The sequence below is a fragment of the Stegodyphus dumicola genome, chromosome 6 (assembly GCF_044657685.1).
Source record: "Stegodyphus dumicola isolate Sdum_Otavi_A_Nest chromosome 6, ASM4465768v1".
Taxonomy (NCBI): Eukaryota; Metazoa; Arthropoda; class Arachnida; order Araneae; family Eresidae; genus Stegodyphus; species Stegodyphus dumicola.
Window position 1 is genome coordinate 148,353,098 of NC_140773.1, and position 14,005 is coordinate 148,367,102.

The 14,005-nt window shown below is 33.2% G+C and overlaps 1 protein-coding gene across 1 annotated transcript in view; it reads right to left on the bottom strand.

The window, feature by feature from the left end:
- The window catches only part of LOC118181122 (uncharacterized), a 39,345-nt gene that overhangs the window by 7,672 nt on the left and 17,668 nt on the right, over positions 1-14,005 (bottom strand). The window contains exon 3 of the mRNA XM_085817920.1: positions 9,525-9,766. Coding sequence (XP_085674046.1) covers positions 9,537-9,766 — 230 coding nt within the window. The 3' untranslated portion in view covers positions 9,525-9,536. The remainder of the gene's footprint in view (positions 1-9,524; positions 9,767-14,005) is intronic.

Here is a 14,005-nt window from a genome sequence, read left to right on the forward strand (position 1 = left end):
AAATGTCGTTTTTATAACACGTGTAATAAATGATAACTACTTACTGCATTTACATTACAAAATCTAATTTAGAACACCGCACAGCCAGCATCTTTATATACGAAATGTTAAGCTTCTTCGCTTATAAAATGCCTAATTAAATATTAAAAAATTAGCTACTGAATCTCATAACCTTGAGACACAGTTACTAATGCCAGAAACACAAAGAACGCTGGACATGAATGCGTCTATGCTCTAACAAACTTCATACGACAACGTGTCTTTGTGCAAGAGAATAGTCATGGTAAATAGCACTAATTATTGAGTTTTACTAATAACTTTGTCTCCCAGTGGGGCATATTGTGCTGCCATTGATTTTGAAACGCTCGCCAACTGAGCAACATAATGGTAGATGACGAAGTTTCTCGAAATTGCTGCTAGACCGTGAGATTTTTTTCTTTGCACTACTTGATCTGGCAACGATACTATCTGCAGGGGTTCTTGCTGCTATAATAACAAAAATGTTTCCAGGAAACATAAATTTTCTGCTTTCTTTTACAGATCTTACGGTCACTACGCAAGAAGCACTTGTAAAACATTAGTTTGCTCCAGCTTTGAATTTTATGCTTTTTTCTTATGTGGAAAATGTTTACGTCTGAGTAACCAAAATTTGAATTGCAATAACTATTGTATTTGACATACTTATTCCAACTGATAAGCTTCGTTTAATACTCGAAGTTTCTTACAGCCGGTTAAAAATGTCAATTATCCTTAGAATGTGAATCAAATGTTCTTCTCCAAAATGCGCAGATTTAAAAACCAAAATTTCCAGACGTAAACCAAAAATCAACAAAAATTTAAAAGCATAGCATTTTTATACATGCAAAATTTTCTAATAATCATTCTGTACTAAAACGTTTGCACCTCGAAAAGATCAGTGAAAGCACAGAAAAGGAACAATTTGAAATGCTGAAAAAGAAAAAAGAATACAATCAAGCAACTTTTACGCCTCAATTTCCTCATTTTAAACTATCGAGATCCTGTTTTATGTTTCCCAACTAACCTTGATCCGATACAATGTGGGTGCCCTCCCTCTGAGTATATTATCATTTTTAGTAAACGATTATATAAACCACAAAAATACGTTAAATTTATGCTGATGCATAACTAGTGAACTGATTCATTGTAATGGTACCAGAGAATTATTTCAACTACAGACAATAGCCGAAAGGCTTCAAGACTAGAATACAGTAAAACGTCTTTAAGATAGCCACTCGCGATTCTAAGATGATTCTAGTCTTCTGCGGAGATGGTGAACTTAAAGAAAGGGTGTTCTGTACATAATACACATTAATGGTTTCAGAAATATTAGTAATCTTCAAGGATGAATCTCGAAGAAATGATCGTAACAAAAGGGTTCACTGTATTCTTCCCAGCGAGACAATTAAGCAGTTTTTAATTATAGTAAGAAATGACAGACATTATTAGATTGTTTTCCGTAGCTTTATAGCTACATATGTTGCCAAAGAATATATTCAATAAAACAAATTCAGCAAAAAAAGCTTTAGTTGCGATAAAACGTTTAAAAAACTGCTGAAAGCATTAAAATTTCTGTTTTTTGATATTCATAAAACTCCTTATTAAACATATGTCGGTTTTAAAATAGTTAATCGCATTTTAATGAGATTATTTTATCTCAAGTGCCGATTTAATGGTCACTGCTTTATTAAAACAAACTTCATCTTTAAAAAAATCCCTTTCGAAGTATGTATTTTTTACGTAAATGGAATTCGCCTTTTAAATTCGCCTGCAAAAGCGAAGTTAATACGTACAGCTTAAGTTAATACGTATTGCAAGCGACGCAATGAAATAAACGTAGTAAATAAGTCTTTTTTAACAATAACATAATTTTCCGTAACATTATATTTTGATAAAATAAGATTACTACCAATTTCTTTACCTCACTATTTGATATTCATTTTAACTGTACCATTTTATGTTCGATATTTTGAGTTCTTTGGGGATTTGTTTTCAAAGTAATAGACTAATCACAAATGTTAAACTTAGAATTGCTCCAAGAGTTAGTCTGGAATCAACTTCAAAAGATTTGATAGCTATTTTCTGTAACAATTACATTTAATTTTTTTTTTAATTTTAGCAACTTTTAATCATAAACTTTTCGATGTGTGAGTCTGTACTATTACAGTATTCATATGTATACTAATTCGAATCTTAGGCTTCAAAACTTTTAATGAAAACGAAATCGTTTAGAAAATAAAATGTATGATTGAAAATGAATGTATGATTGTTTAAATTACGAGTATGAAAAATAAAGCAAACTTTTGCCTTGATCACGTGCTCTTCCCTTCATACTGTCCCTCAGGGGCTCAATATTTATGAATACGGGTGGGGCTATACCTTTGTTTATAGTTTCTGATGGAGAGAAAAATGCCTGCATATTTGCCGTGCGTTGTGATGCATAGGGCTAGAAAGAAAAGTCCTGGCACTTGAAGAACTGTCCGCAACACCTTGCTGGCCTCTGCTTTAGATTGATTATTCAGGTACTTTGTTGTCCCGTCTACCGTAAACTGGCTGCTCTCTCCTTAGTGTTGTGGCTTTCGGATAAGCTTTAGGAAAAGCTGAGTGTGAGGCTTCAGATTGCGTACAGCCTTGGTGCAGGAATCAGCGTCTCCTTCTTGGACTTTGTGGTGGATGAGGTCGCTGGGTCCGAATCTTTATGCTTCTTCACATTGAACAAATATGAAATAATCCCTGTAAAACGGGCTAGAACATGCGTAAATGCCAAGGTTATCCAAATTTCCTGTTTTCCTGAAAATGATTAACTACAGAAAATTTCTCGCTTTATAGTTTTACCAGTTCTTCTGGTAAAACTATAAAGCGAATATATTCACACTAAAATAGCCTGTCGTGGTAGTCGCACATGCGTCCAATACTCTGGAGAAGTCTTTGACAGTAATAGTTCTGCCCTTGAGCCATTATGCATTAAAAATGGACATGCGAAATTCTCACACAGATGCCCTAAGTGAAAAGCGGAGAAAGAATTTGTAACTATGAAAGTGACAAGGAACATTTCATATGCAGAAGCCAGAAAGATAGTAGAGAGCTTTCAGCCACGACCAACTACGTCTTGTGCCAGTGTTACTAAATCAACAAGAACAGCAGCCTGCCAAACAACATCCAGTCTCCCTAAAGATCTTCAGTCAAACAAAACAGCAAGAACCTAGGCATGAAAAAAACCTCCCGCTGTCACAGAATAAAGAAATGGTATCCAAAACTAAACAAATAAATTTTCAAAATAAAATATGAAAATCTAAGAGTCCTTGCAATAGCTCTGTGTGAAGACTTTGCTTCAACTCACAAGACTCAGGTGGCACGGAAGTAGGAAAAGGATTATTCGTTCCAAAGCTCCAATGCATCTGCTTCTCCACAAGTCTAAGAAGGAGCAGCGAAAAATAAATATTTCTGATGCTCCCCCTCATTTTTCGAATTGTCGTGGCTTCCACCATGGTCCTGATAACCGCAAAGAGATGAACATCGATATGCTTGGCAGTGCAGGAAACGCCTCTAAGACCTGAACGGTTTTTGAAATTGCGAAGGTACTCAATAGTAAAGAAGGAATATATCGTTAATGATAAAGCCTCTGAAACCATAGCTATTTTATCTTCACTTGATCATCTAGCAAATGTAATCATGCTGACAACACCACTCCGAGCTACAGCAATTTAAATAAATAAAAAAACATTAATGACAATACGTTCTGTGTACTTGCCATCTAATGAACACATATCTCAGCGACAGTTATGTGACCTCATACAGCAGCTTCCTGCTTTTGGGAGATTTTAACGGTCATAATATATATGAAGAAGTGGTGGCACTTACTCTCATGGACAACAAAGAGAATGAATGACAGGTTCCCATTAATTCTGCATCCTCAATAATGATGAGAAAACCTACTTCCACCAACCCACGAGAACATTCCATATAACTTAAACTTGCCATTTATTAATTCCTTTCTTAACTTTAGTATTGAAAATGATCCCTTTAACTGCGATCATTTCCCCATTTTTTTATCTCTTGCAGGAGAAGCTATTTACTCCATTGCAAGACAAAACAGATTTTATTCAATCGTGCCAAATGGGATTTCCTTACAGCTAATATTGCAGTAATAGAAGAATTGATAAATAATGTGTTACTAGATGAAGCAATGTAGTCTGTTTTCCTTCAGCAGCTGAAAGCTCTATTCCAAAGACATCAACAAAGTTACTAAAATATTCAACACCATGGAGGAACCGTGAAGGCCGAGATACTCCAAGTAACAGAAAACTACCTAGGGTATTTATTGTAGAAAACCCATTTTGTCAATCTTATAGCGTTCAAAAAAAGCCAAAGGAAATTCAAGAAAAGTACGAGGGCAGAGCCAGGGGGATTCATGAATAGTCTGTATGTCTGAAATAGCATTCTCTATGCCAAATGAACGAGTATAGGAAAGGAGTTAGGAAAACATATGGAAAGGAATTAGGAAAATAATGAATAAAGACCACTCGCTTTCCACCCTGGAAAATGATGGCCAAGTAATTAGCAGCACAAAAGACACTGCGCATACAACAGCAGAAGTCTCACACCATAGCCTCTCTGTACTCACTTAGAAATTAACTGCTATGTAGTTTGCCCTTTCATTCATTTCTATATTATGCCAGAAAAGTTTTAATTTATATTGATTCGTACAGTGTGTCAGAAATTTTAGAAAAAATTACTGATGCAACGAACCTTTTAGTAGTGGAAGTCTAAAGACTAGATCTGAATTTAAGGAATCGTGGATATAAAGTTCTTTTTGCTGAGCTCTCTGACATGTAGAAACAAAAGAAGACTAATTGGAAAATATCGCAGAAACTGTTGAGTAGATGTGTTTTTCTTTAGAGAAATCAGCACCCGTCTTGAATAAATGGCAACTACTCTTGGATGATGAACTAGTTGTTATAACTCGTCCTTAAAATTGGTCACTCACGCGTTATTCGTAATTATTTACTGAAATCTGAGAGTGAACCAATTTGTCCAAGTTTTAATGCTGTTCTTCCAGTGCAGTGTATTTTAATGGAAAGTCCTGAAGCTTTGTGAAGTGTTCTAATCGCTCTCGAGTATCAAGACGCAAGAGAAACACGCCGTCGTGGAAAGTAAAACAGGCAAGTCAACCTTGTATTTGGCGTAGATTTTGTAAAACCCCAATCGATTTCGAGGGCAAAACGGGTCCCCCTTCAACAGACCCCTTATACTTTGGCAGAAGTGTTTGCTCCTGATGAAGGAGGACCCCCGTTTTGTCCTCGAAATCGGGATTTTACAAAATCTACGTTGAATACAAGGTTGTCGATTTGCCTGTTTTATGCTCTCAAGTATGACTTAACAGTTTAATTGGTCAAGGTAATGATTTTAACATATTTTAGTGTTTAAAAGGAACTGAGCATCAGAATTTGATTTGAAACTCTTTTTAAGAAGTTGAATGCATTTTAAATCAATTTATGTACTTACAATACATTTTAAATGTTTTCATTATATTGGTATTTTACTTAGTTCTACGTATGTGTTCATCTTATAAATTTCGTTCTTCCCCATCTCTTTATTAATTAGAGCTCATAGTGTATTTCCTTAGCTCGTTTTGTAATTTTGTTGTGGTTCACCTGTATTATAAAGTAATTGTCTTTAATATATTATATATTAATCACTAGTCAAAACTTTATCCAATTTTAAACTAAGTGTTGTAGTTTAACCACGTGTTTCCGCATGATAACCTTTCATATTTTAAGCTAGAAAATCCACGAATCAAACAACCCATGCTACTTACTATCAGTTAAAATGTATAACATTATTATGTATGGTAGTTATTTTCTTACAATGATGTTATTTAAGCGTTAATTAATTATGAGTAGAAGCTATATAATTCAAGCAATTAATTGGTATTTTTAATTAGTAATCTTTACCTTATCATTGTCAGTTGAGCATCTAATTGCTAGAAGTGACACACAATAAATTTTGGAGGATTGTGAAGTTAATTTTAATCCTACAAACAGTTATTCCACTTGATTTTTAAGTTTTTGCTTGGTTAGTGGTTCCAGTTAGTGGAGGGCATATTTTGACATTTAGTGAATTACAAATAAACAAAATATATCAACCTTGGACAAATTACCTACAGAAATTGCAAGAATAACTAGCTGCTTTCTGAGCTATATGCAAAGAAGCTATGCATGTTATCTATGCTATGTATGTAGCTATGTGTGTTATGAGCTGTATGCGATGTACCGTGAGCTGTATGCTTTGAAGTTCCAAGTGCCGTTAACTTTTCAATAGGACGCCAGTTTCTACTGCTCTTAAATCATCTATAAACTATTTGCTATCAGACAGAATGTTTGTAATCAGTAATATCAGTTTAAATGTTTCTCAGAGTTACATACTGAAAAGTTACTGTATATATATTGTTACGGATTTTGTATTTAAATAGCTAATGTTAGTTGAATTATAAATTAAATTGTTTTATTCCCCGTGCAGTGTAGCGCATGACGAATATTAAAGGAAAGCTAAGCCGGAAAATTGAAAATACAAGAGCGCGTGCATTTAACATTTAATAAATATCTCTTTCGAGAAAGTTCTCGCGTGCAATTTAAAATCTTATAAAAGGAGGAAAACCTCTCAATTCGTTAGTTAGTTTGTTGTTGTTTTAAGAGTTTGTTTAGAAAACTGCTCTTGTTGACTGTAGCGAATTCGCGGATTAGCTTTCTCTAGCTGTTTTGAATTACGTTCTCTTGAACGTTGAGTAGTTAATGTTGTAATACTGAACGAATATCTGAGAAAACTTAAGCATATTTGTTGTGATAATAATAAATTTCGTTCATTTTTCATCGGACTTGTGCATTCATTTCTTAACGAACCCCTACGCACGCAACAATATATATATATATATATATATATATATGCTTTTACTGTATATATATATGCTGCCGTTTTACTGATTGACCACAAAGCATTCTCTCCTTAAGAACTGTCCATTTTAATGTGAAGACACATTCTAGTTACATAATTCAGAATACTCTCCTTTATCTGCATAGCAAAAAAGTATTATTCAAGAAGAAAAGCCCTTGACGGAGACAGAATTCAGCCAAATTGTTTTTCTTAATATTGGTTAAAATTCAGGAAATAAAATAATGTCCTTTTCATATTCTATAAAGGAGCCTCAATCGTATTTCTTTCTAATCTATAAGATATTCTTTATTTTTAAAGGAACTATATTTTGCTACTTTATTAGAGAGTGAACTACTATTATACTCTTACGTGCCATGACCCGCATCTGCAACAAAAAAAAAAAAAAAAAAAAAAAAAAACACCCAAACATTATTTTAAACACTCCCACGCATATGTTCTGCAGCAATAACTTCTACCCATACTTGTGACAACACAAGTATTTTCTGCGAAAATTCAAACTTCTTTTACTGTGTTTCCGGAAGAAGATGAAATATGATAAAATCATAAAAAGATGAAGATTCCCTTGTTGTTGAAATTTATTTTGCACTGTTGATATGTGTTGTATTCAAAGGCTTGAAGTAATTGAAAACTGAGTCAAAAATATTTTTATTTTATCTTCATTTCAAACTTTCAGCACGTTGTATCATCCGACCTATCCATGAGGATATCAGATTTAAAATTGAAGGAGGTATGGCATTTCTTTCTTGAAAGGCTGTTTGTTCTTAATGCCTAAATTTGGATATTGCGTTTCTGTATTTTTTTCGAAAACCATATGTAAATAACTCGATCTGGATTTATGCACCTGAGAACACGGTCAGTTATCATCACAGAAATTTTAGTAAAATGGAGAGCGAGTAAGGATTTTATTAACGGAAAGATCTGGAAAATGTTGAGAAAATTATGGTAGTGTTCAACTGACAATTGTTAAAAGCTAAAATATATTGTAATGTCATGAAGCTCAAAGTTTTTCTTCCATTAAAAAGGCGGAAATATTCACTATTAAAAAAATAAAATTTTTCAAAATTTTATGGAAGTCAGGTAACAGCTGAAGTTTTCAGAAAGGTTTTAGCGCGATTTTACTCTGCACTTACATACGTACCGTCCCATGTATTTACTTTTATGTATTATTATTATTATTATTATTATTATTATTATTTATGCTTTTTTGTTACGTAATGTAATTTGATGAATGGCTAGCAATAAATTTGTCCTTTGAATTTTACTTCTACATACCTAAATATATAGCAAATTTTCTAGTCGTTTTTCTCATAAGGAAAATACGAGACGGTTTCCTTTAGAAAGTCCTTCGCGAAGACCTTCCGGCTGCTTGTTGCTGATTTGAATTAGCACCATTTGGTAAGACCCAAATACTTTAAATATAGCCCCGACATAGCTCTAGTTGATACCTGGACATCCTGAAACTGAAGTTACTTAGAAGGACATGCTTTTCAGATGAGGAAGTGAAAAAGCGTCACAGCCGTTATACTGACAAAAATGTAAAAATATATCCATGTTATTTTTTTAAAAGAAAGTGACTATTCATTGCCACCGTTTCACAGTTTCGTTTCGCTGTCGCCGCTTCGCAATCATGTCATTTCCCCTTTGGCCAAATCGCCATCGGACCAGTTCGTTGTCAAGACTTATTTTTCTTTACATTTCTATATTATATCTTTACAGGCCTATACAATATCTCTTTCCTTTACATAAACACATTTTCTAGAATTGCTAAGATAGCAAATTCGTTAATGATATGTGGTATTCATTTAAATTCAAATCAATAATTAAAAGCGTTCATAATTAAGATGAAACATAATAGAATTAAAAAACAGTAATATATAATAATAAAATAAAGGAAAATATTAAAATTAAATATAATAAACTGTAACATTCATATTAAAAAAGAAATTGTTTTGAGATTACAAAATAAATTGACCATTTTTAAGATAATATTTAGAGTCATAGAATAAAAAATATTGAATTTTGTTTTCGATTTTTATTTTACATTAAAACTCGATTTCTTGCATTGCAAAAATTTGCTCTACAACTAAAGTTGTGCTAAAACATGTTTCTAAACTTTTGCCTTGTAAAGAGCCAGATGGTTTGTTAACATTTACATTTCAGTAAATTCTTTGTATAAAATCTTTTGAGTAATATACATATAATGCTTTTGTATGCAGTTTTATACAAATACATAGTTACGCATGTTATAAAGTTACTATATTAGTTATCCGTCTATATATTTATTAATGTTAAGAGAGTAATATCCTGAAAAGACTCCAAAGTAATCCAATTAGGGCTATCTTTAAAAAAAATTCATTTATGAATTCACGTGTCAAATCTTCCTAAGGTTTTAACCTCATTTCGCGATACCTAAACGTATTTGTATCATCTCTTTCCTAAAATAAAATTATATTTTGGAAAGATTTTTATCGAAATAAATTACTAAAAATTCCTTTTTCTTTTTTATATTTTAGCATCTAAAATAGAGTAGTTATAGCTAGCTAGTTCTTACTTACCATATAACAGTTTCAGATTTTATCATATTTTTTTAAAGCTTCGTCAAGAATCTTGATTCCACTCAAAATTTTGTCTGACAACATTTGCCTCAGATCAATTCCTCTAGATCCTCCAGCAGTTGTCGAAACCGTGTTGCCGCCATTGATTCCACCATAAGGTAATCCATTTAGCGAAGAATAAAATAATGCAAATAGGGGACCTATTACTATTGCCAAACCTAATGCCGAGGCTACACCAAGACCTACGAAAGTAAATAACAAGAACATTATTTTAAATTCTGCGGTTTGAAATTCTTTGCAATTTTTTGAAGAATGAAACAATTAATGAATAATTTATTTATTCCCTTCATCAACGCTTCATTATTCAATGAAAACCACTAAAGATTTAAATATGGATAACCCTATATAAACTCTCATAAATCAAAAAATATAGAGAGAACGAGTACCAGTTTCTGTCAAGACGACTACTATATTGGTAGTGTAATTATTTTAATCGCGATATATTTCCTTTCATTATGCATGTAAGTAGAAATCATTAATAAAGTGATAAAATAACGACAGACTGATTTACTGAAACCTCTTCAAAACTTTACCTGAATAACCCGCTTATATGCTTTTCGTGCCATGCGTCAACTTTTCCAGATTATCAAAGTAGAATCAATCATTTGCATTCTAAAGTTATTATTTAAATTAATCAGTTATTTATGATTTCAGCCTTAACTATAACTTCTCCTTTGTGTTTTCTCACCAGAATGTAAATGAGGTTAGAGAGCATTAAAGTTGAGAACTTTGGATAATAAGACAGAGCGTGTTTCTTGTTTGCACGACCACGCTGCGTTTAGTTTTTGTCAGCTCTGATAAATTGTAATTATTCGCCTTTGAGTTAGAGTTGCTGACATTTAAATTTATTGCTCCGGTTAGAATTTTTGAGTTAGCAGCTTAGATTAAAATTAAACTGTGTAGTCTTTGCGTACTATACTACGTTTTAAACTGAAATTTGTTGCTCCTTTAGTTGCATCATCATGAGTTGTGGGTGAATTGCTTGAAATAAGGACGTGCAATGATGTTCTAAGATTCGTTTAGATAAAAAAAAAAAAGTTTGCTTTAACCTTCATTTGATTATGTAGTTACTGACGTAGTGATAGCTCGATTCACATCTGTTAGGGGTTTTAGACTAATTAACTTTTATCAGATCAAGGAAAACTGCACAACATATGTATTGAATCTAGTAAATTTTTACAGCCCCTGTTTAAATGAAAAAGCTTTATATTCCCCGACATTTTCAGCTTTCTAAAACTATTTAGTTTTCAAAACATAAACCATCGGCAGATTTTGACAATATCGTAACCTAAATTCCCTTGTCCTCTCCGTCCTTTCACATAATCGAGTCAGCTTCTAAGCAACGTTAGGGCAATATTTTGGAAATTAAAATTTAAGAGCTTTTTCTAGAAGTGTTTCCTTGTTCTTAGAATTTCCGAATGTTAGGCGGTTTATCTGTTTTAACTAAAATATTTCTAATAAAAAGAGTCTGGAAATAGAATTGGTTATGAGAATTAGAAGTGTCAAATGATTACTGATATTTCTCCTTACGATAATATGATTTGAATGTGGAACTACCTGCATTATCCATCTTCTTCTATGCAAACATATCGTACTGCCAACGTTATTGAGTGATTATTAGATAATTAGCTAGCGGTTTTCAAATGCATGTCTACTGTGCTTGTGAACGAACTTGTATACTAAATCCTTTTGATACTGTTAGCTATGCGAAAAGTTGTATCCAGTTTTTAGTCGAAAACGAAAAACAAAGAAGACAAAAAGTCAAAATATTTATGATTTCACGTAACTTCTAACATTATGTATCACCTCATGCCATATATCTGGTAGGAGGTTTATCTCGCACTGATAAATCTTCTTTGCTTTAGAGATAAAAACATCTGGTGATGGTTTTTTACTTCATTGTGTAGAGGCATTAGGTATTTTTGGAAGCAGGAAAGATGAAAAATGAGCAACGCCTTCGCAGGGGATCGAACCGCGGACCTCTGGAATACGCGCCCAGCGTGCAGACCACTAAACCACGAAGGCACGCTAAGAAGACGGGAGAAATACCTTATAATTGTACGAAGTAAAGGACGTACTGTAATCAAGGAAAATTTCAGGTATAATATTTCAACGAAAATACCCATTTTTACTGCTATCAAATACAATTAATGAGGTTTTTGCGTGACATCTGTACGTCTTAAAGGACTCTTAATAAAGGAATCTTTTTCCCAAAATGGATTATAAAATGGATTTAAAATGGATTCAGAAGAGTTTTTTTTTTTTTTTTTTTTTTTTTTTTTCGTAACGCCTGTGCGTACGTACGTATATACGAGTATGTATCCCACATTACTCAAAAACGAGTAGCCTCGGAACGTTGAAATTTTGTATATAGGTTTGCTATAACATGTAGCTGTGCATCTCTCTTTTTGATTCAGATCGGCTGCACCAGAAGTATACATATATATATATATAAGCTGTTACTCGGCTCGGTGTTCTCAATTTTATTATTATTATTATATGTTGGTAAATTATGCATTTTTTGCTCTAAAAGATGATTGAATTATGTGGTTCTTATGTGCCGATTAAGGTTTTTATACCTTTAGTTAATCTGCATGTAAAAATTGTAGAATTATCGACAATTTAAAAAGTGTTTAAGAGCCTTTTAAAGCCTCAAAGAGCAGGCATATTTGTTTACATTTGAACCTTAGCAGAATAGTGAATTAAATCAGTGTCATCTTCGGTGACTTTCTGCCGAGTCAGGCCAAAGGTAAACTTTCAGGTTTGTATACCGAAAAATCTATCTCCTTGCCTGCTGGCCGAATTGCTTGTTTTTACGAAGAAACTCTAATTTTAATTGTAAAGAAAATTTTTTAACTGTTTTAATTGTATTTGTTGCTTTATGTTTTTCAATTTTTAATGAAGATACTTTGAGGTTTTATGTATTTTTGCCTTGCCGCGAAGTGGGAACTGAATTAATTGAATGAGAAATATAATCCGTGTGAATAAATTTAAATGAAATGCAACAAAAAATGTACATAATTTAATAGGCCGTACAATCAAGTCATGTGGTGTCCACATCGGGTTTTTTGAATTCGTCATAGAAGACCTGCAGAACGGTAGGCTGAAACTTTTCAAAGTTCAGGCAACTGTTAATGCGATGTAAAAGACATGTAAGGTTTGGTATCATCATAATGAAGGATAACTCCAACCCCTTTGCGACTGATTAGTGATAGTTGCTAAAATGTCAGTTCTCTCCATCTGTCCAAATGTAGTCAGTAGAAATCAAGATGTTTTGTCTGGTTATATCCCAGTGATTATTCTCTCGATATCATGCCATGCACGTAAAATAATCATTTTGATGTCCAGTTTGAGATTAACGGCATAGTTCTGCTTCTGAAACTTAGCAAATAGTCTTCAGTGCTTAACAGTGCAATGGAATAACCATTACTCGTCTTTGTCACAACTGTTTTCAACTTTCCCTCATTGTTTCGCAGAAAGCTGGTTGAAACTGGCTGATCGAATTTCATGATGAACCTAGGTATCTGCATCTATCTTTTGATTGTTTTTCTGTCCATCGACAACATTTTCCCTAGTTTATGAAAGGTTTGACTTGATTCATTTTCTATAGTTTGGTCCAAGAACTTTATCAGAAACTAACGATGAACATCCAGGAAGTGACTTCCACCATCTGTCTTTGTTTCAAAATTTCTTAATCCAACAATGAATGGCATAATGTCAGCTCTGTCTTCTCCATATGTTTCACAAATTTTATTTACGAGCTGCAACTGTTACTGTATTTGTCTTATTAAACTTGTATAGCATACAACATCTGAGATTCTCCTTGTGAGTTTCCATTTTAACACGTTAATGGAAAACCCAATGTCTTTTTATACTTTACTGCCCAAGTTTTGTTGCTTAAAGATTCAAGTCACTACGTGTCGTCTTCAACGAATGTCATTCGATCACACTTTGTATCTACAAAACGGCTAAAACCTCTGCAAACACCTAATATATATTTATATGCTAACACGCACCCATTATATACTTATATGCTAATCCCTTTTTATATAATTCAAAATATGCCTAAAAAATAGCTGTGGCTAGTATGATGATGTGAGAAATCTTCATAGCTCAAGTGAGCGATCTTCATAGCTCTTCCTATGAGCCACCTTCATAGCTCTTCCTATGAGCCACCTTCATAGCTCTTCCTATGAGCCACCTTCATAGCTCTTCATGTGAGCAATCTTCATAGCCCTTCATATGATCAATCTTTGGGACAAGTAGCTTTGATATTTTCCAAGCACTCTGCATTGGTAACCTGGAACTTGGGTTTTGGAATGAGCGTAAAAGCAGTATCAAAAAATAGTTATAATTTTATTCTAGTTTAATAAAGATGTTTTTCTAAAATGCGTTGAAAGGTCCATCGCTAACAAACAGTC